Source organism: Temnothorax nylanderi, unplaced genomic scaffold (genome assembly GCF_030848795.1).
Source record: "Temnothorax nylanderi isolate EJ_2023f unplaced genomic scaffold, tnyl_v1.0 TNYL_tig0001_pilon, whole genome shotgun sequence".
In the NCBI taxonomy this organism is placed as follows: Eukaryota; Metazoa; Arthropoda; class Insecta; order Hymenoptera; family Formicidae; genus Temnothorax; species Temnothorax nylanderi.
The window spans coordinates 95,869-122,031 of NW_027249063.1; the positions used below are offsets into that span (position 1 = coordinate 95,869).

Sequence of the window (26,163 nt, forward strand, 5' to 3'; positions counted from 1 at the left end):
GGAGGTCCGCGAGAGAGCGATCGATCCTACGAGCCCTTTAAACGGCCCGACTCCGGTCACCATTTCCGTCCGGCGGCGGAACAATGCGCCGCGATATGTCACGCGTTCCAAAGTGTCCTCGACGTGCCATTAATTGGAATTCAAATGGACATAAACATCTCCCATCGGTGACCACTGCCGGCAAGACACGGCATTCGAGAGGGTTCGACCACCTTCACTCGCGGTTTGTAGTCTAATAGCCCGTCCGCAGGACGGTGTAACTTCGCTTAAAATAATCTTCTCTGTACTGCACCGTACTATAACCGTTATTCTCCGTTGGTAAATAAAGAGTTGACATAAGAAGGACCATAAAAATGTGTAGTTTATTAAAAAGGAACATAATGAATAACAATAAATGATATTTACAATTTTTTATAATGCCAGAATCTTTTTGAAAAAGTAAAACACTATCAAGATTTTATATTTTGCATTATTTTTCACGTCGATTCTTTAAATGCATAATTTGATGTGTCAAGCAGTAAATAATATGTTGATGCAGGCAAATTAAATTTCAATAATGCGCTTTTTATCCGTCAAAAAGATTCATTTTTTTTCCTTTTTTTTTTCAAAGAAAAGATTGAGAAAAAAGAGCGAGTTCTATTAGTCTAATGAGTCCCAAATAATACTAAATAGAACTTGTGTATCTGTGAATAACTCAATAATTACTTATAACTGTATTATGTTGGAGCATAATTCATTCGCGGTACATTAACTACTAATCCAAACAAAGTTGAAATATTCTCGGACAAATACACTCGGATATGCGCCCGAGATATAATATGAAAATGGAAAATTTTCGTTTTCTGTATTTATAACTGACATCAGTTAATGATAACTCAAAAAGAACTTTGAGGCAGTAATTTAATTTATAACGCGACATCAAAGAAGAACGTTATTATTGTTGTACATTTTTCTAGTTAAAATATCACACAGTGACAAGTAGTATCAGGTATTTTATAGGTAAATATTATTCTGAAATAAATTCTCAAACGCACTCAGTAGTCTGCATTTCATGATATACGACATATTACATAAACATAGAATTACAGCTTGTGAGTGTATTACGAGAATATGATCTTGATAGAGAGCGCAATCCGCGTGTTTTGGTCTGTTTCGCTCTTACAGCTTGTTTATGTAAGGAATGTTTCATTATTTACTTCATGAAAACAGTCCTGGGCATATGTTCGAGCTGGCAACTAAGGGCGAGGTTTCAGCTTACATAAATTATCAACTGGAATACAACCGGATTTCGGGGTAAGACCACTTTACCAAGCTAATCCGAAGCACTCGGTTTAAACTATACGAATTTAATCACAGGGATATATAACGGATATTTTACGTTTGTTTCATTTTCTACGTAGTAAATAAATTGAATTAACTAAAAAACAGGCACGTCGACACGGGCAAAATATTCCGACGTAGCCAGTTATTACTGCGGTAAACGGGTGAACGGATTAAGCCCCCTCCGCAATACACGCGCGTGGATTTTCCGAAATCAGTATAAACATTTTTATCCAGCTTTCAAAAGTTCAATCTAACATTCTGCGCAACAAATTAAGACCATTTTATATTTATATTAAATTGAAAACAAAATTTAATATCATGACAGGGAGATACGTGCCGCTTTTTAGTTTTAAATACCATACAAAGAGACCGTAATAAAGCATGGCATCATGTTAACACAGAATATAATATCGCAAATGTACGTTATATTAAGTCCGATGAGCATTTAATTTACATATTTTCTGAAATCATATTAATTTTTCAACAATGCGCGATATTCACATGGCCGCTCGAAAAGCATAAAACTAATGCGACGAAGATATCAACGTCGAGCTCTATTACGACTATCACAAGTCGCATCCTTCGGAGTCGCTGCTGCAGTTACAACGAAAAATGAAGACGGAGCGCGTGTACGTGTTAGAAATTAGTCGGCACACCGTCGACATTTGTACATCGGTAATTCCTGTCACGTTGACGAGCAAATTGTTACGTTTTGCTCGTCGCCACGCGAGCAAGCGACGTAATTAATTGGATATATAACGACAACTCTTTATTAAGCAAATAATTATTAAAATTGTCTACATATTGTTTGCGTGAGTGTCTAAAAATATTTGAATTAAATTTTGAATTAAAATTATTTGCCTACAATTGTGTCTAAAAATATTAAAATTAAATTTTGAATTAAAATTATTTGTCTACATATTGTGTTCAATATTTAGAATAAAAGTGAACACTGTGTAAAACGTAAAAAATAAAATAAAATAAAATAGTCACAAAGGTTCCTTCAGCTTTGTGATAAATTCAATTAAACCTTATTTATAAAATCATTTATTAAATCTCTTATAAAATAACTGGCTTCTTTTAGTTCCGCTGAAAAAAATTACGTAATAAAATATAATGTCATTTTTATTGTACGTTCTGTTCGGCTCGTTCACGACATAAGCTATACAAGTGAATTTTGCACATCCGCGTCTTCTGGAAGCTATGTATGTATGAAACCAATTGGTATCATTATCTTACTTTGCCGTAAAGTGACTGTAACCTATAAGGCAATCATTTTTCATGGACTCGGAAATATCTGTGAGATGTCCTCGACACGTCGTTCTACATTTCCAGCGTAATTTTATCTTGTTAACCTCATCGATTTTTCATCATGTGACTTTTCCTATCTCGTCATCAGTCTCGTCTCCTCGCATCTTTCGTAACTTGCGGAAGTTCTCTGGAGCTCGTCGTAACCTTTAAAATTATACACACGCGCGGCACTTAAAAACATGAATATTACGCGTGTCTCGCGATCCGCATCCGTGTCCGCGGCCCTTCCGTTCGACCTCCGCCGACGCGACGTAACGCCGGCAATTGAGCGGAAACACAAAGAGTCGCGCAGAAAAATTGCTTGCCTCGGGTCGACGTGCCTCGACCGTCGCCTTTCTTCGCTCGGACATTTCGCACCGAGAGATTCCGTGCGTCGCCTACGTGACCATGCGCGCCCATGTGGACCTGCATTCTGACGACGTGACCGTACGAGAGAATCGAACACGACATTCGCCATGTGCGCACCAGTTACGGAATTCTCAGTGGAATTATATGCAGCGAATGATCTCGCGTTGCAATTATCGCGAATGTACGGATAAATAGATTTACGGAATTGCGACACGCGCGCGCGATCGAACGCCTGCAGAGGTCAACGTTTTCGCGCGTAATCCGTTTGCCTTCCCGTATTTTCCGAAATACAATCGCGTTATACGTACACACTTTACAGTAGGTACAGGTCGCACGCGGAAATTCATGCGACGCTCTTTTGAATTAACTTTCCGCATGATCATCGAGATGCGAGAGAAGTTATCCAATCTCAGTCGCAGGTCCCTGCTCGTTTGGTCCATGCATGCGGATATGGGAAAGCGCGCGACTCTGCGCAGGAATTTGTTAATTGCACATGACGTGGCCGCCTCAGATGAATTTTTAATTAATATCGCCGTCAGTTAACAGCGAACGCCGAGTTACGCGGCCGTAATTATGTACGGCCACGGTGCACCGTGACACACGCAATTATTTGTTTGACCGCTTGTCTCCGTACGGACACTTTGATGTCCAAACATTTTTTTGCGCGTCGCAGTAAATTCTTCGTGCCGATCATTAATCGCGGCGAACGTTCGGAAAATTGACGATAAACCAAGCAATAATTGCAGCTATTAACGATTAGCAATTGCGATAGTTATCCGAGGTAGTGTCGCGTTCTCTCCGTGTGCCATTCGTCCCGTAATAGTAGCCGACGATTTGGAACAACAATGGAATTACGGTCTCTCCCTACAGTTTCTCAATAATTCACCGTTATTTTCTGTCTCACGAACAGACCGCGCGCGCCTCTAGAAGGCAATATTCCCCATAATTGGTCGTACATTCAACTGTTGCGTCAATCGGCGGAGAGAGAGAACGACCCGAAACTTTTCCATTAAGATAACTTCGATGCTAGGGCTGCGACGCGACTCTACGCGACTCGTTCGATAGGGCACGATGACTTCGTGCCCTACCGATAAACTCCCGGCAGGAGCAGAATTAATTTCTACGGTCGAATGATCCCAGCTGGCACGGAATATTCTATTTACCTTCACTGAGCGACGCTAAGCGGACCGCAATAATGGCCGGCTATGATGACGTTTAACTCAGGCTTAACGGGGTTTAATCCGGCCTCCGGTTGTCCTTCGAGTCCCGGAAACGGACGATGTATAGAGGAAGAGACAGAGTGATAGAGAGAGGAGAGAGGTGTATCGACGCCGATCCATCCCGTTTCAATTTGCCGCGCGTGTTACAATTGTGCCGCTCAAAAACGTGTGACAAGAGAAACAAGGCACGCGACGCAGCTGCATCGCGACGATTTCCGTATCGACAACCTGTCGATTAAATTATTTTCGGAAATGACGACCGTTTGAGAGTCGCGCCGCCGTCCGTGTCCGCCGCGCGCCGTATCACGAACGGCGCGGCGCGGCGGGATAAACAAAAATTCGGTGACGCGCGCGAGAAAACGCGCGGCAATATCGAGGCTCACGTTTCATCATGCGTGCGCCAACTTTACCGTTCAACGAATTACGTTTCACGGGTAACACGATTCCCGCTAACGCGGGACACTATACTCTACGAGCGTTAACAAGGTTGTCCGTCAAAGAAAAAAATATCCCGCTAATATCGCGAAAGGCAATGATACCTGATACCCTGCAGATAACAAGGTTCTCGTTGGATATCCCCGTGATTCGATATTCGATGTGTCGATTGTCCCATAATTGGACGAGCGAGTTTGGACGGCAAAATGTTAATGCGTCATTCGAGGCCGCGTGTGCGTATATACATATTTTAAGCAGCGGGCCCGATCGCCGCAGAGCGCCGCGCCGCGCTGCGCCGCGCCGCGCCGCGCTGATTCCGGCCGCACAACGCGGGCTCTAATTACACATTATAAACGTTTGCGGAGGTACGGAATTTATATTCTTTTCCGTGGTGTTGCGCCGCGCATGTTCAACGTTTGCAACGTGACACCGATACACCGTGATTACCGTGCGGCTTAACGGCACTAATTACGAGCCGCGTAATTCGGCGTTTCCCCGCGTTTCGCCCGAAATGCCCGTTGCCGCGTCGCTCGCGCTTGTCGATGTCGGCCGTGCGTTAAAGCGGGGGTAGGAAAACTGATTACTGATAGTCGGAATTCGGTTTCGCGTTTCGGGGGAAAAGGGGGAGAGGGGGGAGGGGCTCATTGAAAATTCGGCGCCGCCCGACGCTGCGCGGCCGCCGAGTGGCGAATTTTCGCGCGGGGCGCGCGGCACGCCCCGATCAAATCGCGCGCGTCCACATACCGCCGATCGCGAACGACCATAAAGAAAATTAGAATGAGTGGATGCGGTTCGGTTGCGGGCAACGAGGTTGCCCGGTCGTGGCGCGTAGCGTTCTCACCGCGTTTAACGTTGCACCTGACGTTTCACACAGGACATTGGTTTCAAATCATTCGCAGTGGCATAATAAATCGGTAAAAGAATGATTGATTTAACTGATGGTTATAATAAACAATATTATAATTCCCTTTTCGATCTCTCATCCTCTATTTTAATGATTTATTAGAATATACGTGACTGCCACCAGTGCCACCCATGGCATAATATAACTCTGAACGAACCGAGATTCTTGCGCTTATAGAAATTAGCGATCAATATTTCACAACTGAAAATGGCCGTATTTTGGAAGCCAAATTTTCGGAACAATCGATTGCATTCTATTCGAAATGGAATGTAATAAATTGCGTCGTATATTTAATATAGGTACTAAATGCAACCATTATTGCAACTAAATTTAAACTACTATTTGTTGCTGGTTTTAAAAATAGGAATCATCATCATGGGCAAATACAGATTGATATTTAATTGACGTATTTGCCCGGTCCACTTTTGACGTGCGCACCTTAACATGCGATTTCCTGCGTTTAATTGAGAGCCAAATATGTACGCGATGCGGTGGACATGATGATAGTGCAAACATGATCCGCTAACAAGCAGCTTCGACGCGGGGAAAATAGAGAAAGTTGATCATTAACATTTGAAATTCAGACCGCAGCTTTTACATTCGTTTGGGATTGGCCGGGGTGATCGTCCGGTTAATTTCCGCGTGGCGCTACGGGGTACAAAGTGCGGAGAGACACACGTATTCGTGTTCCCGGTATTCGTCGTATAGTATACGATAACGAAAATGCGGATAAGCCGTCCAGTGGAAATAACCGCGAAAAAAGAGCGTGATGAATGCCGCGCGCGGACGCAGCCGACCCTATCCCGTCGGCAATTATAGCCAGCTGCAGCAAAATTTGGAGAAGTGAATTTCGCGTTGAAAATCGCCTCTCTTTGAGCCGCCTCATACCGCCCGCGCCGACGTCATTCGTGAAAACGCGCGAGTTTTACACGCGCGGCAGAGATACTCCATTCACACACACACACACATACGTTCATATATTTCTTACTAAATCCAATTTAATTCTAATTCATCTGAGAACTTAAAGCTCGACGCCCGTGTACAAAGCAACGTGCATTTCCGACGCGACCAGATCCGCGTTGTACATCCAACGAATTTCGCCGCGCGAATTAGTTTACGAACTAAATTGACGTTTAATGTTGCGTCGGGCGTTGCCGGTTTACGAGGTGGATTCGAGCATTGTCGGAACGCGCGGAATTCAGGGCAGCCTGATGCGGAGGGAGAGAGGGAGAAGGTGGAAAAGGGAGCAAAACGTATCGGAATTTTATTTTATAAGAGCGTCGGGCTAACGCCCGGCGATAAATATCGAGCATTGACGGCGCGTTACGTTGAATCGCAAAATTCTCGGCACGCGGGACGGCGCATATATGCCGCCGGTGTATATTATATTCGGAATGGAAATCGCGTAGGCGCCCCGCATATTACGCCGGTAATTTCCATTACCGGCAGCGAGAAGCGGATAGCGATTCCGAAACAAGAGCGACACTTCTCCTGAGTCGATCGAGTTTATCAGCACGCTCGATTTGCGTGTCGTTGAAAGATCAGCCAGCTCATTTCGTAGAAAAACGATCTGAGAAATCGATGGGCTTAATCACTCGATACACTCAACCATTGTCGCCGGTCGTAAATTAAATGAGATACGTAATGGCGAAGGGATATCCCCCGTTGTGCTGAACTGCTGAAGAATTGGGAAAGTCACTTTATATCGTTCAACCCTTACTAAGGATTACGGCCGCATCCTAACGTTTATAGATCGTAAGAACGCGAGTCTCGAAAAGATATACAAACTGTAGTAAACTTTGCGCAATTTTTCCCAAGTACTAGAAATACACGTATCGATCCATTTGACATTACTTTTCCGATAAGTTCGTGATTAAAAACAAGCAAAAATTCAGAAAAGTCTACAAAAACTTTAGAACGTTAAAACTCCCTATAAAGTAATATCGCGGTAAATAGTGTGTAGAGAATACGCAAAATTAATATTTTCTTTTTTATCACAAATATTCAGAAAGCTTTTCAACCTTTTCGACGAATTTTCTTATAATTTTTACCAAAAATCTTGATCCCTCGTTTGCGCCGCAGTTGGTCCATTAAAAATATGAAAATATTTAAAAAATATTTAAATTGTACGTTACAATTTCATAACGTACGAATGAAATCGCCCATTACAGCGCGTAGACTGTCAAAATGCGAATGCTCCGGCCATAGTGCTGGTCTTGAATATTTCTACGAACAAACAACTATAATTTGAGAAATTTGCATGAGGATTTATAATGCGCGCATTTCCGCGAGCAATCCGGCGCGCGGAGTGACCGTGCTCGAAGTCCGGCGTTAACATTTGCGCGAAAGTTTTCGCGGTTCTATTCCAATTACCCCGCAAACTCGGCGATTGCGGCGGGAGCGCGCACGCGGTGGACGTAAATATTTGTAGCGCGCCATCAAGAACGAAGTCCCATAACGAACGTCGCGAAAAGCGATTCTGTGGCGGAAGGCGATTCTATGAGAAACAGGAGTAGCACACGTGCAGAAAAGAAAAACCACCGCGCCTTCACGCTCTCATTCTTTCGCGCGTATTCACCTGCCGGTCCCGCGACTTGCAGCTTTATTTTTTCGTCTTTTCTTTCCGCGCGGTATTAGCAAGAATTACCGCGCGCGCCCGCGCGACTTAAGTTCGAAGTCGCGACGGATGCTAATTAAAACGATGCTGGAAAAGCGTGCGGTTGTGCGGTTTGCGGTTTATCGCGCGGCGTCTCGTTTCAGACAGAACAGACACGGCATGGAGGCGGCGGGATAATAAGCTCGGCTAGTCGGTCGCGCGATGTGCAGGTGGACGCCAACGCCGACACCTGCTACCACTTTGCTCCGCACGGGCATCTTTATCGCGGATGCGAACGAGCCGACCGGATGGTGATCGATCGCGCGCCGCGCCGCGCCGCGCCGCGCCGCGCGACAGACCGGTGACGCGGCACTCAAACCGATACCCCGCTCGCAATTTTCAAACGAACGAAATACAGCCACTCGTTCAAGAGCCGTCGATACATACCCGGCCCCGCCACTTCCCGCCAGTTGTTTCGCAGAGACCCGGCTTTCGGCTATTCGAATACACACTCGGTCAGATTGATAAAAAAAAAAGGTTTGGCATGCGCACCCTGAGGAAAACCCGGGGGGGAAAAAAATCAGCATATGACGATTCGAAAATTCGCTTTCTGAAAACTTGGAAAAGTTTTAAAAAATTCGAAACGTACGGGAAATTGAAACTATTGCGGACGCGGGAAGCTCTTCAATGGTGCATTCCTTTCTTTTTTTTTTCTTGTGTAACTGACGCACTTGCCTAAATGCAACGAACCATTTCCCACTTGTTTGCTGTCTCGATGACAGAATGTTTTGATCATAGAGAGAGAAGCGATAAAGCATTGCATCCTGCATCCTGCATTCTGCGCTCCATAATGAGATATCACTCATGCGTTAGAACTAGTCACTGATAATGATGGCTGTCGATTCGCGCGGCAATGATAAATAACAACATACGTTGTAATAATAAAAAAAACATCTTAAAGGATTGCGATTTATTAAATTACGTGAATAGATTTTCAGTCCATCTCTCTCTCTACAAAGTTTTAAATTATTACTTTACGTAGGTCGTGAATTTATATTTATTTTTACTTTTGTAGTTCCGATGTCGACCTAAGTAAAAGAAATCCAGTACACTTTGAAATGGAAGCGGTATCTGCCGGTCGCCGTTTTTCCCCGAAGTTTCTGCACCGATGTCGCGGATTCGCCGTCGTAACCGGGACAAAAGTATGAAAAAAAAAAAAAGAGAAGAAGCCGAAGGTTCCTCCCGTTGGCTTTCTTTCCTTCCGTTCATCCGTCAGTCTCCGTCCCCGCAACTAATGGCGCTTAGTTTTAAGGCGAACGGTGCGCGAGATTAAGAACACAGACGAAGGTATTAGAGATTGCCTCCAGGACGATTACGTGATAGGACACGCTAATCAGACCTCCGTTATTCCGGGCCGACGGACTCGTCGGGGTCTCTCTTGAGGTGACGTGCCTGCCGCAGATGTTACCTCAAACCGTCCGTCGCGGTTAAGATATGGAGACAGACCTTAATCAGACGTTCGTTTCAAGGTGGAAATCTACTCGAACGCTCGACGACATTTGTTAAAATCGTTCAGTGTATTCCTGAGTATATGCTAAATCAGCTAAGTGATTCCTAAATCCTAAGTGATTCTAAATAATTACATGGATAACCTCGCTCGTATCTCATCCTGTTAAGCTAATAAATTAAAATACTCTTACCAGATGTGGGGGAGAAGGCACAGATGTCGCAGTAAAAAATTGCTCTCTTCTTTGCTCCTACAATATCTTCCATTTAAATTATTCTACGAGGCTGCAATATGTCTATTTAAATCAATATTATATAGATAAAAGATAAAAAATATTTAAAATTATATTTACATATGTAAGTATGTATATAACGATAAGATATAGTAAATTCTATACTAAATAATTATTATAATGTACTAAAAAAAATCTTGGTTATATATTTTGCGATGTTATTATTACCTTTATATAATTCGCCATACTTTACTCGTCATTATTTACTACCTTTGACATTATAAGTATCTCTCAAACCGGATAATGTAATTGGATGATAATAATATTCTTAATAGACGCATTTTAGCAGCAAGTGGAAACGTTGGACAGTCATTAGCTCCCAACATTTCGAACGACGTCATAAGATATTTTCTTGTTTACGCGCGACTCGTTGAATTCATGTATATATATTGAAATATTATGTATAATTATAGTTTTGATCACGTTTGTTAATTAGAACGCAAGAATAGATAATTCGTTACGCCACGCCTTTATGGCGCCTTGAACTATAGAAGATCAACAAATACCTGTCTAAATAGCTGAATTTAAAATCGAACACACTGGCTCGTCACTCTCGGCCACAAAATTTCAACAACTCCACAAGGACTTTTAAACACGTTTAATTGACGATCGATATATTTCAGGCTTACCGTATAGGTGAGCCTATACGCCTCCAGAGACTTCTGATACAGCTTGCCTGAAATACACCGGTCACGAGGAGGAAGACGGGTTTTCGTTTAAAATTTTACTCACGATCGCACGAAGGATCGTTTGATAAAATCGAGTTGCATGTAGGTGCATCGTGGTATTTCTACGCCTCGCGAGCTACTTCATACGGGGTGTTCTACAAGACTTCCGTTTTATTTTTAGAAAACAGCAAGCAAAATTTAAACGAAAAGAAAATTCACCATAGGGCGATATTATCCAACACGATAAATGAGTGCCGTAATAATTATTCGTGGACGAGGGGTACATAATAATCAACCCCTCTATTAATTATCTTTGACGAAATTTCCATTTGAATTTTGATTGACAGAATATTTAATGCCGAACATCAAAGATCGCGAAAGCTGTCGTTTGACGTTTGATAAAGCTGCCGTGAGCGCAGAAATTGCCGCTTAACAGAAAGTTTTCGCAAGGCACCCGGTACGGAAGGAGAGACTTTTATTCCGCCTTCGTCGCGCGTAACAAGACGTCTTCCGCTTTAAGCACAGAACAGAACCCGTCGTACATAGATACAATCAGACATCGGTCGATCCCCCGTCGCGTCGCGGGGAATGGCGGCGGCGTTACTTGTTTCGCCCATCGCGACGTTAGTTTCCAGCAGTCTCGGCGGCATTTTCGTCTGGAAGTACGCGACACGAGAGAAACCGCTGGCCATCCGCCGGTACGAGGGATGCAGACGGGATTGCTCGCACACCGTACCAGACCTAACTCCGCGTGCCTGCCCGGGGGACGTCTATGCGGTCGCGGATGGTTGCGTTCGCGTCTGCACGTAGAGAAACGTCGTCGACGAGTTACACGCGACTTCGCAATGCGAAGATATTAGCGTGGGGTAACATCTCCCTACATTCTACGTTCCGCTTCCGTGTTAAAAATATAAATTGACAACACGTTAACGAAGTAAATTTCACACGTCTGTGAATCTAGCCAGCATCTTTTACGAGATGTTTATCGGAATATTCCGTTTCACCGTTTTACGCACCGCTGATTCTCGTGACGAAAACAATACTGACGGTTCGAGGAAAAAGATTTAATGGTGATTATATAAGAAACGATTAACTCATTTGCGATATATTTTATGAAACTGGTTGTATTATGATACGGATGTGTTTTATTGTATTGTACAACTGTATAAAAGTCCATAATTTCATTGGCGGTTTTTCCGCGTATAAAAATAAGATCGCGATCGCGATTGATGCGATGAGAACGACGCTAATTGCGAAGAACAGGACCGAAGACCGCGCAAAAAGAAGCTTGCGTCGAAGTTGGAAAGCGGTGCAGCAGTGCGGGTTGCTGAACTGCTCCTTGAGGCATCCACCCGTCCCAGAAGCAGTTCCGACTTCTATTTAGTGTAAGTCAGGCGAAAATAAGTTACGAGAAATAGACGAGAGGAGGAACGGCGGGTGTGTTTGTCCCAGCAGCATCGCACTTAAGTACATAACAACAGATACGAGGCGCCAGAATCGAGTTATCACGCCTGCGAACATAGTTATCGAATAAAAAGGTTATTGAAGCATTTATTGGCTACAACAGTCTCAGAGGAACGCTCCGAAGGAGAAAGTCCTCGATCACAAGCTCCTTCAACAACGATCCGATGCGCGGAGAAACGTTAACCGGTTACCTTTTCAAAGAAAAAGCTTTTCTTTCGTATTAAAATCTCTATTTAGTCGATAAACTTTAAAATTCAGTTAACGAATAAACAACAGGTTCAATGGAAATTAACGAAGATAAACAAAAATAAACAAGAATTATTAATCAATGTTATTGTTGGAGTTGCGAAACTCATACCATTTTAAAATTTTTCCATCTTAAACATACATGAAATATATTCAATAATAAATATGTAAATGTATCTTGCGTATATATGTATATTAATAACGTTTGGATTAACTTTTTCGGCGTCATAATATATTCCTAAATTTAATTTGCTTTATAACACAATTCATTCCTCCTAATTGCCCCATTTTACCAATAAAACGAAGAGAAATTTCAAATTTTAATCGGCTTGGGCTGATTGAAGCATGCACATATACGTTAAGCCAACCTTAATTAGTACACGAATTTCAATTTTCCTGTTAAGCTTCTATTCATTTGTCTATCAGACAACTGGAAATAGACAGTATTTGCACTCTCGTAATAATCAGCGTCATTATTTCCGTATTACATACAGTAAATGCTAGGAAATTCAAATCAAATGAAGACTGTTAAATGCTCCCAAGTCCAAACATATACCAATTCATAAAACTACAGTTTGAACGAACTTTCATGAAGATCGTGTTTCGCAATTAGTCTCTCAGTTCACGAGCGAACCGGTTGTCCAGGAGAAATTGATTTAAACAAATTGGTGCGTCAGAGTTTGCGAAGTAAACGTTAAAAAGAAAATAACATCAAGAGATTCAATTAAAAAAAAAATATTACGAAATTACCGATTGCCAATCTAATAACAGAAAGACTAATAAACACAATATTTCAACTTGTAAAAGATTTATAGAGTTTACAATTTGTTTATCTGCAACATCAATTTAATTAAAACATAATAAAGCGCTCTGCGATAGGGCATTGCTAGGGGGGGGGGGATATTTTTAAATTATCTCCCATCTGCAAAAAAAAGAGAGAAAGAGAACATTGTTCGCGTACCACTCGCAAATATATTGCAGCCGTGACGCCGGCATGCAAGTCCGTTCTCCTTTAGCTTTCTGTACCTGCCGATCGATGTCGGCGACGCGCCGATAATTAGTCGTTCCGTAGCTGCAAATGGGACACGGAAGTCGGTAGGTCGCTTCGTGATTCGGAATATATTGAATGTCACCGGGCACAATTGGATTGCGTGTCTTGTCATGGCTTCACGCGTATTCGCGATGGCATCGAGTCAATTTCTTTTTATACGAATGTATGAGATTCCACGATCCAAGCGCCTGATATTGAAACTACAAATATCGAGCATTTTATTGCACAAAAAATATAAATTAAATCATAATCGAAATATTTTTTTTTCTTTTTTCAAAAGGAAAAGAAAGAATCGAGATGAAAAGGAATGGAACTCCATAAATTGTTGGGCAGTGTAGTGACAGAAATCAAAGTTTATCATGGACATTCAATTCTTTTTCTTTGTAGATAACAATGTAGGATAATTTCGAGTAGACTCAAATGAAAAAAATTAGAACTTACGTTACTACTGCATTCAATATGCAATTCATTCGCGCGGATATATTTAATCTTCCGAGAAATAGAAACTGTGCATGGGTGTGTCACATACATTTCTCTGTATCATTAAATGCTTATGCAATCCGAAATACAACTTTCCAGTATACGACGTCATTTTGGTCAAGGAATTACATTTGTGCTTTTTACGCTACGACTATAAAAAGTTAAATGAGATTCTTAATGCAATCATCTCCTAAACTCACAAGTGCGTGTATGTTTACAGACATGTCTGTTGAAATCGTAATTGCACTAACGAAACGTACGACACATCAAAGCCTCGCCTCGACACGAGTTCTCTGAAATTTCAAAATTATTATTTACTCTGTACACAGAGATCCATACCTCTCGATGATATGGATATTGTGCACAGGTACATACGCTTTACAAACGAGCATCGTGGCTTCAAAGGCAACTTCGCGATTATCGACGTCTCTTGTATTTGCTACGACTCGACTGTAATGACTAAAGGGATCACACATGCAGAACCGTAACGAGGTAGCTTATGTGTGTTTTCGGTGCACGTCAGGTAAATTGTGCGTTCAATGAGCCGCGGGTTCGCCGCGACGCGGATTTACGGGATGCAAAGAAATCTGATATTGAAATATTTGACGAGATAATGTAAATTCGTAATTAAAAACTCCCGTTACGTCGCTACGGCAGATCGTGCGCTCGATACAGGCGCGTCGTGACAGTTCGTCATGTTAATCCGGCGCAGTCAAATTCTGACATAGCGCGATCGTTTTTGCTTCGTTTCTCGGAGCTTTGTTGTGAAATCTCTCGTTGGAATGTCCAAAGAAAAATAATTCACCATGACATAACCGAGAGTAAATCGAGAGCGTTATATTTAATTCAGAATATTATCTTTGAGAATTTTATTTTTTAAAGCACGATATTCAATTCATAAATGATAAAAAACATACTTTCCTCGCTGGATTCATATTCTTTCATTTTCTAAACTTTCTATAGAATAATGATAAGACGCAGCCAGACGGAAAGAAAGCGATTTTCGAATTAGACATCGCCGGTGACCGTATCAGAGTCATCGCCGAAAGAAAAATGCGGTAAAAGGATTGGAATTGAAGTAGGAATGGCGTTCGCGAGAAACCAATAGCACTCATCGAAATGTCAAGCTCTTTTGCAACGCTCGAACGGACATGTATGTACGCGCGCAGTTTCAGATTCGCGCTCGTTAACCTGGTCATCTTTCTCGTGCCTGACGGCAGAAAAAATATAGCGATAGGACCAGATACGTTTCGCGTTCTAACACCATGTTTCCTGCATCCGGCGTCCCATTAAGCTTTCCGTCCTCTTTCCTATCACGTTCTTTTTTTTATGTTATTACGCGAACAAATCCTTTTATTTAAATATCGAGAGCTACATCGAGATTTAAAATATAAAAATAAATAATTGAGAACTTTTTGTCCCGTTTTTCCGTTTTGTAACATCAAAAACAAAAAAATGTTTTTTATTTATAATGTTTTTAATAAAATGTTTTCCTTCCCCGAGTATCAGGATGAGAATCGTTCTTATATTGAACGTTTTTGCGATTTTAAATTCAAAACGATGTATTTTCCATTCCGATCACTCTTTCTCGTGCAGCAAATATCACCCCTCGCGAAATACACATACATTTAAGAAACATATATATAGCGAAGCCTTCATATTTCTCTCCCCATCTGAGAATCCCTCCCCTCGTTCAAAGCTGTGTTCTTCTTCCAACCTCCGCCGCGATGTTCGGAAGCACCGTTCCGCGTCTTGCCAATTTTTTTTCCCCGGGCTTGCGATGTTTTCATCGCGCGACCGCGACGCGGAACCGCCGGCAAAAATTCCTTACGCCGTAACTCACCACACCACACGTCCGCGTCGTGCAATACGCCGCCGTAACTTACGCCGGCTGGCCGCGATCGTAAAAGTAACGACGAGTTCGGGGGAGGTCAAGTGCGTTGTTATGCCGGGGCGAATGACCCGAAATGCGCGCACGGCGGCCGCGGCGGCCGCGGCGGGCGGTTAAGACGTCGGCGCGGTCTCGCGGTGCAATGAGCGCGATTAAATGGCGCTTCTCTATTTTGTAACCGCCATAGATTCCTCCACGAATTTACGAGACGTCCGATCAGAATCTACCCCTGCCTCCCGAAGCTCGTTCCCGGTGCGCGTTCCTCGTATACTGCACGTATGCGCGAGCACATACTGATATTTGATCGTATCTCACGATAACATACTGCATATAATTCGAATAGTGTATTTGCCAGAAACTACAGATACGCAATATGCATATATTTTGCGTGATTACATACATTTGGAGATGCGTGGATATTTGAATCGGTATAGAGACGGCGAATATATGTGCAGATTCGCGGAGCTAGCGATTTATGTGAATATCTGCATTAGAAATTCAAGATCTATTACACATATATATAAAACGTATGAATATTTCATATTTCGAGCGACTTACTTTCCTTCGTTTCCAATGCAGTCCATTTCTTAAGTGGTACGAAGATTTGATCGATATTAAAGACATAGAAATTAAGGGAGATTACAGAAAATAGAGAAATACCATGTCCACTTAAAAAGATACTCGACAGATCTCTCAAGAATTGCATAAATGCATTGCATTCATAAAAGTAATGAATTATTTGAATCAATCGTAGTATAAAGATTGTGAGACCTTTTCATTTTTCTAATTTTCTTATACCTATACTGTTATAATGCTACATAAAAATTCCATAAAGAAACAACTGCAAGGAGGAGTGTTACAATTCTGATATCACGGGTAACATCGACTCACATATGTTCGACGCCGCGACTGCAACGATGCATTATGACGCGATTAAATTTTGTCGTTGCCAAAAATATGAGGCGGGTCAAATCGAACAATCTACGACACTCTCTATAACTTAGAGGCATTGCCCGTAGACAGGCAATATTTCACACGACGCGAGAAACCGCAGACCGAACAGAGGCTGCCAATGAATTACGACATGGTCTATGTAACGCGCAATCGTGCGTATGTAATTTTCGGAAGAGACACACACACACACACACACAGCGACGAGTAACAACGTCGAGCCTATGTCGAATATAGCGGAGCGCGCATATAAGCGTTTCCTATAATTTAATTAAACGCCCGTGGGTTTCAGGACTGCTCAGGCTGCAGCAGATTTATCAGGGGTTGAAACCAGGCAACGAGTCCTTTCAAGTCGAAACCGTCAAGAGAATACAGAACATGTCAGAGGCGATCGATTTTCTACGCAGCCTGGAGGAGCTTAATCGGTGAGTTTTTTTTTATTATTATTGAAACGTACAACGCACACAAATAAAAAGTATGACGCTTCTCATTGGAAACTGGTATCGTGAAACCGATATTCGCACTTAATATTCTTTTAAGTATGAATATTAAAATCTTTCTTTTTATTATATGCAGTGTGCTTGAAGCACATGTTTTTATATATGTGGTTTGTTTTGAGGTATTATACAGGGAAATATACAATAAGCTTAAAAAATCGGTTAATTCTACAACTTATCTTATACATATTTATAAGCGTATTCAACAGATATGTAATAAAAAAATTAAGTTTTGAAAACATATTACCACAATGCGTGGCGTCTTAGTACACAGCCTATAATAATTAAAGCAATTTTGCCTGCATTCAATTAAAACTCTACATTTAAAGAATTACGTTGTCGGATGATGGATTTCAAGTTTTTGTTATTTCAACAGAAGTGGAAAGAAATTTAGCTGTTATGGTTTAGCACAACTTATTGTTATTTTGTTGCAAAATGGTATATCAACGGTGTGACGGATAAGGCTGGTCGCAAGCACAAGTTCCCATGCTCGCGCTGCAATTCACCAGCGGCTACGCATTTGCGCGCGATGCAAGTAATCAACAACAGCGAGTAATTGCCATCGCGGTAGTTCGAGTTGGCCGGGCGTAGTAGTAGTTACCGAAAACAACGGCGTTATTGCAAATTGTCATACAATATCCAATTATTACAAACGAAATGAGCGCGGAAACTCCGCGGTGCATCGATCAAACGCGACAAAGCCACGCGTTAACGCACCGCGCGAAATGCGACGTACCAGCGCGCAAGGCTTGTGTCATCGCTCTCCCGATGGGAAGTTGCGCAAATCTTTCCTCCTCGGACAACTAATTCGAGTAAATGTCATTAAAATGTTGCAGATGGAGTAACAAATACGTTGTTCTCGATTGTCCAACGGACATGGCGAAGGATATAGTTGTGAGCCATGTCAGAGACGTAGCCTTGGGAAAGAGGACGTATCATTATCTGCTGAGTGGTTTGGTAAGTCAAACAGAGAGAATAGAACTTAATTTTCAACCGCATATTAATTACTAAGTATCGTTTTCGTACCATCTCATAGTCAATTTTCCCAAGTATTGTGAAAAATATTGTTTCCATAAATTGTTCGCTTGAAATGTCTTTTTAAAATGCTGTGTTAATGCTTCAAATAAACAATAATTATATTAAACCAAAGTTACATTTTTATCTTCAACATAATTGGATCGCAAAAGAAAAAAAAAGGAAGAAATAAAGATTCAGATTTGAGCTATTTATTTTAAGCTAACGTTGTTATTTATGAAATTTATATATTTACATGTTTCATAGTGACGTAACGTTAGCCTAAAATAAGTAGAAGTAGTAACTTGCAATTAATTAAGAATTTCTTCCTTTCAACTTAAATATCGGTGACTTTCATTCCTAAACTTCTCCAGCCGGAAAATTCGGTATGCAACGGTGACTTTCGCTTTACTGCGCGAAAGTGCTCTCACTTGTACACCGTTTGCGTTATAACAGGGATGGCGGGATTAATTCGCAGCATGGCGAAATTTTCGAAACAAGCGAGAACCGTCGCTCAAACTGACACGAAACGCTCCGTTGTGGGGGCAAGATCTTCGCCGGTGATGTCTCCGCCGTACTTTAGAATTTAGAGGACAGTTTGCTTGTGTTTAGCGGCTTCCAGCGAGTTGCTGCGGAAGAGCAGGCGGCATTACACTCCGACGACGGAGAAGATAGTTGTACATACATATACCTGCATGTACATCTAGTTCCGTCTCCCTATACGAGGCACGCCATTGTCATTTATCGCGTCATTCTCGAAACGGTGGCGCGACCTGGGCGCAGACGTGTTGATTCGCACATTTTCCCGCTTTCCGCCATTCGCATCCTTTGCCTTTCGCCTCACCTCCTGCTTCTTCTTTTTTTTCCCGAGACGATCATCGACTTGAGAATTCAACGACCGAAGAGACAATTGTTAGAGAGAGAAAGAGAGAAAGAAAGAAAAAGAAAGAGAGAAAGAACCTTAGATAATTTCATTTTTTACTTTAACCCCCTTTTCCTCTGATATATTTATAAATCCACAAAATTCTGTGTTCTTTAACTAAGTTTCTCGGTAGAAACGCGAGTTATAAATAAATACGAGCCTAATAGTTGTTGGAACAACTAGCAATGTCGGATATTACAAAACTTTATCCGCTCTCTGACCGCAAATGTAAAAGTTCAAAAGTCAACGCTGCAATGGCGGACAGGATGATATCAGACCGGCAAATTAAACTGGTAACGTGGCGAACTCGTTCGCGACGAAGTTAAACACGCATACAACGTTAACGGCGTCCATGTATTATCTCCAGCCGGTTGATGGATGATAGTGGATGGCCGCGCAGTAGTAAAGTAGCGGACGGATCAGCCGCGAGCTACGAGAGGCGAAATCTAATAATAACACTTAATAATAACACATTGCAATTAGATACTGAATATTGTTAGTTCAATTTTTAACGAGACCATTGTTATGCCGCTTTCGAAAGCATAACTTCTTCCGGTACCGTGCCGCCCGCTATTTCCGGTTTGCGTTCCTTGAACAAACCTGTTCTTCATACTTTGCTCGTTAGTTTAACGACCGCAAAAATAAGTAATCGCAATTTTAATTGGACTTATCGTATTGCAAGCGTAATGCACGTTTACAGCTGCGCAGCGAGGCGCAGACGTATCAATTTCCCTTCCTCTCGCCTCCCTCGTCTCCCTTCTCGTTTCGTTCGGAAGAACTACCGCGCGTTAACGCGAACGACGAGCTTTTCACCGTTTCGAGGTTTCGCCGCGCATAATACGGAGTAACAACGCAATATCAGCGTAAAACTGGGACGGTAGCTGCATTCGAGCTCGAGTAATTAAATACGGGCGGATCTAAGTTGGAATCGAGACGTCAGTCCTATTAAGTTTTTCATAAGGGAACAAAGGAAAGCGCGGTAATAACGCGCCGTAATAATATTACAGTGACTCGAGTGCCTCGTTCTCGAGTCGACTTTAAAGACGCGAAAGATCAAGGACCTCGTTGTCAGGCGGACGCTTCTCGCGAAGCTATAGACTGTCCTTTTAGAACGCTGCCGAAAGCTGCGAATGGAAACTGTAAGACCGGCACAGATCTTTGTCACGCAAGCGAACAAGAATAGCCCTGTGCATCTCGCAGACTCCTGCCTCTCCCCCCCCCCTTTCTGCACACCGTCCCTTCGTGTACTAATACTGCCGTATATTTCGCTGTAATCAGATAATGGACGACCGATGGGAGAGCGAGGTGATCGAGTATGGCGCCATCAACATCACGGGCTTTCGCATCGTGGACGCCACTCGACCTCACGTCAAGGATTTCCTGGCCGCCTGGCATCGCCTGGATCCCGCCACGTCTCAAGGCGCCGGTCGTGAATCCATTTCCGTACGTATATGTTCACGTATCATCAGGCGCTGCCTGCCCCTGCGAGACCCCGTCGAGTCGTCACTTTTTCTCACGTCCTACGTCGTCGGCGGCTTCTCCGACGCTTTTACGGCTTGCGCCCAGAGGGGAAACCACCCTCCTAGTGCGAAATCCTCGGAATGCCTCCCGAGTGCGGCGATTCCCTCCCGGGTGGATCGAACACTTCCTCGGGTCTCTTCCGTCTTCCTCGAGTACCCGACGACGACAACAGCACGAAAGTTTCGCACGAGAAACGAGAATCAAACAAGAATCGTCGCACGGATCCCGTTCGCACGCGCGATCCCCGTCTCGTTCGCTCACTCGTCTCTTTGTGTGCACGGTGGCTTGAGACCAAACTTGTTAAACAGCACCCGCATGTAGAAACTTGGACTTTTCAGCGCGTTTATAAAGTGCCGCTCGCTCGACCGTGCCTATCCGTGCGGACGACCGTGCTTCGCCTTCCTCTTAATGACCTTTCCTCCGTCTGCGCGTTAACATTTTTTTCCCCCAGCTTCTTGTACTTATGTAACAAAAACTAACTAAAGTTTAACGATGCGCGACATCGCTCTCTAGTCTTACCACACTGTTTTATAAAACACTTCGTCAATAGACACGCAATTTTTTCGTCCGCTAATAATCGCTAGTAACATGACATTTAAACTAAATCAGACTAAAATAGATTACTGAGTTGAATGCATTTAGCGTGAAACTAGATTATAATCGAGCTAAAGAAAATATTAATTACAAAATTACAATACTTATCTATTTTATTATATTTATTTAAAAATATTGATATATAGTTATAGTTATTTGAAAAATAACGTCAATCTATAATTTTCTATTAGAAATGAGATTTTGTTTATTTGCCACATTTTATCAACGAAAAAAAATACTGTCTCTATAAATTGACGCTCATATCATAATTGACTCATTATTATACATTTATTTGTTAATTTAATTTATGATCGCGTAAAATCATACACTGTTAGATATTAAAGGATGAAATTTTAACCAATAAAAGTTAAATAACTTAAGTTAAATAACATTTTGTTATTTTTAACTACAATGTGTGTCGTGTTATTTTAACACAAAACAGTATTATGTTAACTCCAATGGTTTAGTTGAATTAACACTATTGAATTAACACTGTTCTAGTTAAATTAACGACATATTGAGTAGGAGCAGTGACGACCTATAGGCACAGTTAAAAATGACTCTCGAATTGAGTATAATTTGACACTACGAATTTAACTTGTAATATTAAGGAATGTGCTCGATCGTTTTTGCTGCGATTTGCATGATTTTCCCCGTGCTACAAGAAGCGGCGAATATAATCCCTAAAATGGATACACTACCAACGGGATTGCGGGGCAAAGTTGTGTGGGACACTATCTATGGATCTGAAAGCTCTCTCGGAGACAGGCCGCATGCAATCTAATGCAACGATTATCGTGCCCGATCGTTATATTCAGCGAGCACCAAACGTGGTTTTCCAACACTGGCGAAGTGCCCGAGGTACTCTTGTCTCTGTGAATTTACGTACGCCACAACGTGACGACGAATCTCACTCTCGAACTCGTGAAATTCTTGATCCTATCGAGGGATAGAGTCCACCGCAAGAACGTAGAAGTCGGAAAAATCTTTTTCACTAAATTCTTACTTTCGGTTTTCGTAAATCGGCACGTCACGGCACGACAAACGGGGCGAGACGAATAAAAATGTAAAAGAATTGATTTCTTGCATTTGCGTATAGAAAGTGTGTGAATTAATTCATCGCGCACGTGTATGAAAATTAGGCACAAGCCGCTCTGATGTACGACGCCGTGTTCGTCCTGGTTGAAGCCTTCAACAAGTATCTGAGAAAGAGGACCGACAAAAATAATATGAGACGAGTGACGACGAGCAGCAATCAGCCCGTAAACGGAACTAAGCCTTTAGACTGCTACCACAATCGCGGCTGGGTCACTCCATGGGAACACGGCGACAAAATCTCCAGACTTTTAAGAAAGGTAAATAAATATTCCATTAGCAAAAATAACGCAATAGCACACATGTAACATTTCTAGAATTATTACAGATTAAGTTCAAATATATAAATGTATTATTATCTATTTATAATTCTTCATAATTTTACGCATGAATTGTGCATTATTTCAATTATTTGACCCTGCGTATTGAATTAAGTAAATGGGTGAAATAGCGTTAATCACTGCACGTTAAATTTTAAATTTCTGTTATCAATTTTCGATTCGATGGGCGTTTATTTATTATAAACACATTGTTGTACCATGCAAATTTATACTTCAATAATGCGTATAACGCGTAATCGCGCATTGGCCGCAGACCTAGGTAATTTATTTTCAAATTCCCGAGACGCGCGATCCAGAGGACAGGGGTACTCAATGTGTTGCGAAATACCGTGGCGACCGAAATTGCCACGGACCCTCCTCGACGTATCTCTGCTCTTGACAGTAATTGGCGGTTATTCCGACTCTAGCGGAATTCCTGCGTTCGCGTCAAATAGTCCTCCGTCATTCCGCTCTTACGTATATACATGCCGTTACTCTCGTAACTTTTTTTGCCTTTTAATCCGCTACCGTTTGACAATTTATCATGTCAAGATTGGACTTGCTGGCAACGAGAAAACATAGTGAAAGATTTAACATCAAAATGTTTTCTGCGACAAATTCCGATGGATGAAGATATTTTATAGCTTGTTCTAATAACAATACCGTTCTTACATTAAATATTAAACTTAATTAATTCTTAAATTTAATCATTCTTAATGAAGAATATTTCTCTTTTTATTATTATAATTTACTGATAATCATTTAAAAACTATAGAAATATTATTTATTTTTATGTGTATTTAATATTTATAATTTACATTTCTGAAATATAAATTTTGCCACTTTTTCGAAATATTCAAAGAATATATAATAATCTGCGTTATAGCTTTCTTTTATTTTTGTAAAGCTACGTGATAGCAAATAAGAATATTAGAAAATCTTATTACAGCAACATATGAAATGTGTGCTATTAGAATTTATTTACGTACAGGTCGAGATCGAAGGGTTGACAGGAGAGATACGGTTCAACGACGATGGCCGACGACAGAATTATACGCTTCACGTTGTCGAGATGACTGTCAACAGCGCTATGGTGAAAGTGAGTTTACTTGAAAATTCGATAATATATTTAATTCTACTAATTAATATTTCTACAATTTAAAACAAAATTTCATGTATGTAAATTATTTAAGTAATCCGTTTTTATCTCGACCAGCTATATAATGCTCTTATTTTGCCTTCATATATTACATTTAAAACTCTCTTTTTGCGCGACGTGTCTAAAAGATTACATTTAGAAAATCACGTAATTTATTGTTACAGGTTGCCGAATGGACCGATGAGGCTGGTTTTCAAGCAATAGCCGTGAAATACGTGCGACTTCGTCCGCATGAAATCGAAAAGAATAAAACTTACATCATTACTACGATAATGGTAATAAGAACCTAAAATTGTGTGTTTATGTAAAATATTATATGAAACTCGCGTGCACGGCTGAGATCAATTGTGAAACAACAACGTGGTAATTTTGATTGATAGGAGGAGCCTTACATAATGAAAAAGGTGTCGGACACGGGTGAAGTATTAATCGGAAATGACGGATATGAAGGATACTGCAAAGATTTAGCTGATCTCATCGCGAAGAAGTTGGGCATATCATGTAAGTTTATGACAAATATATTGACATCTCTTTCAAAAATTGCACTAATATCCACATAAAAACCATGCATTTAAATTGATTCTAACACAGACATGACTTTATATTAAAATCTAAAATATTTATAGATATTCGAAGCGAAAACAACCGAATTATTATAATAAGATATTAAATTAAAAATTTAATACAAAACACTTATTTCCTTGAAATTTACTTAATGTCTACTTGATATAATAGAACAATGATAAAGAGAAAGAGGAGAAAGAGACCGCAGTCTTTGTTTCGGCGCTTCCCTCCGGGCGGCGTACGCTTCCGCGAGTAATTTTTAATTATTAATGCTAACGACTCTCATTTAACTCGCACAAGAATTAATAATTCAAGCACAAGAATTACTTTTATCATGAGCGAAAATTCGCCGAAGTCAGCCCCACCCTTGACAAGTACCTTAAAAGACGTAACGAAGCCTCTTCCGCGCGCGGAATCGATAATGGAAAAGTTCCGCGGAAGAAATGCTGTTTCGCGCGCCCCGTAAAGTACTTTCTTACAAATTTTCAGACGAGCTACGGATCGTGAAGGACAGAAAACACGGCACGGAGAACCCGGACGTTCCGGGCGGTTGGGACGGCATGGTCGGGGAGCTTATCAGAAAGGTAAGTTCCAGTAATTTCGTTGTATCTGCTACATCCTCAACGCGCGAAGCGCTTTTTCCTCTCTCCCGAAACCGGTCTCCCCCCCGCCCCCGGAAGTTTACGCGGAAAGACGCCTCGAGTAATTGAACCCAGCTTTTCGCAAGGGGGTGGAGGAGGGGGGACTATTGATCGTCGCGCGGTCGCATAGTCCAAGTGCTCCACGAAGGAGCTGTTTTATCTCCCGAAAGCGAGTTTGAACCTGCTCCACTAGATGCCCTGAGCTTGCAAGCTCGTTAGTCGCGATTCGATTTTAAGTTCCATCTGGTGGGAATTTAGGATAAGTCTAAAGCACTCGAGCTTTCAGCTATACATCTTACGTAGGTATGCACGTTTCCGCAGATACTTCAGAAGATGAGGAGAGGAAACAAAAAAAAATAACAAAATTGAGAGAAATCTGTCATAAGGAGTAAAAATTTGAGAGATGCAATTCTAAAATTATTTCTTTCCGAAATCATTTTATGTTAAATAAACTCAGCTGCTATAATAAAAAATATATAAGAATATAATAATAATTGAATAATAGAAATATAACTACAGAACAAGATATCAAAAGCATAAATTATGCATCATAGTATATTCTGTAGTATTTCTTTGTCTTCATTTTGTCTTATTAGTCGTCTTTGTTCTTCAGTTACATTTATAATTGCGTTCAAGAAATGTGTAAACTCTCTATTATAATTAATTGTTGACATATAAGATACTCAGCTTTCTTCGAAAATATTTAACAATCTATTTGAAATTTATTTCTATTTCCTTTCTTTTGATCAGAGGTTTTTATTACAGTCTATCAGATTTTTTTATTAGGATATTTAAAATTAATGCTTTACTTCTGCATTATTTAGTAATTTTAATGTTAATATTTACGTCGGTTATTTTATTCGATTCGCAGGAAGCCGACATAGCGATCGCCCCTATGACCATCACCTCCGAACGGGAACGTGTAATCGATTTTAGCAAACCGTTTATGTCGCTCGGCATTAGCATTATGATAAAAAAACCCATCAAACAAAAAGCCGGGGTCTTCAGCTTCCTGAATCCGCTGAGCAAGGAGATCTGGGTGTGCGTTATTTTCTCATACATCGCAGTTTCCATCGTTCTGTTTATCGTGTCGAGGTAAGAAGTTTCTCTTATTAAGAATTGTAATCTCTTCACGAGAAATGTACATAC

General features: G+C 41.4%; 1 protein-coding gene across 3 annotated transcripts in view; it reads left to right on the top strand.

The window, feature by feature from the left end:
- Positions 1-26,163, top strand: part of Glurib (Glutamate receptor IB) — a 104,169-nt gene that overhangs the window by 60,945 nt on the left and 17,061 nt on the right. For all 3 annotated transcript variants that reach the window (XM_071697275.1, XM_071697193.1, XM_071697357.1), the window contains exons 4-12: positions 16,980-17,112; positions 18,021-18,141; positions 20,399-20,563; positions 22,378-22,590; positions 23,642-23,749; positions 23,974-24,084; positions 24,190-24,310; positions 24,863-24,957; positions 25,886-26,109. In XM_071697275.1, the coding sequence (XP_071553376.1) occupies positions 16,980-17,112; positions 18,021-18,141; positions 20,399-20,563; positions 22,378-22,590; positions 23,642-23,749; positions 23,974-24,084; positions 24,190-24,310; positions 24,863-24,957; positions 25,886-26,109 (1,291 nt within the window). The remainder of the gene's footprint in view (positions 1-16,979; positions 17,113-18,020; positions 18,142-20,398; positions 20,564-22,377; positions 22,591-23,641; positions 23,750-23,973; positions 24,085-24,189; positions 24,311-24,862; positions 24,958-25,885; positions 26,110-26,163) is intronic.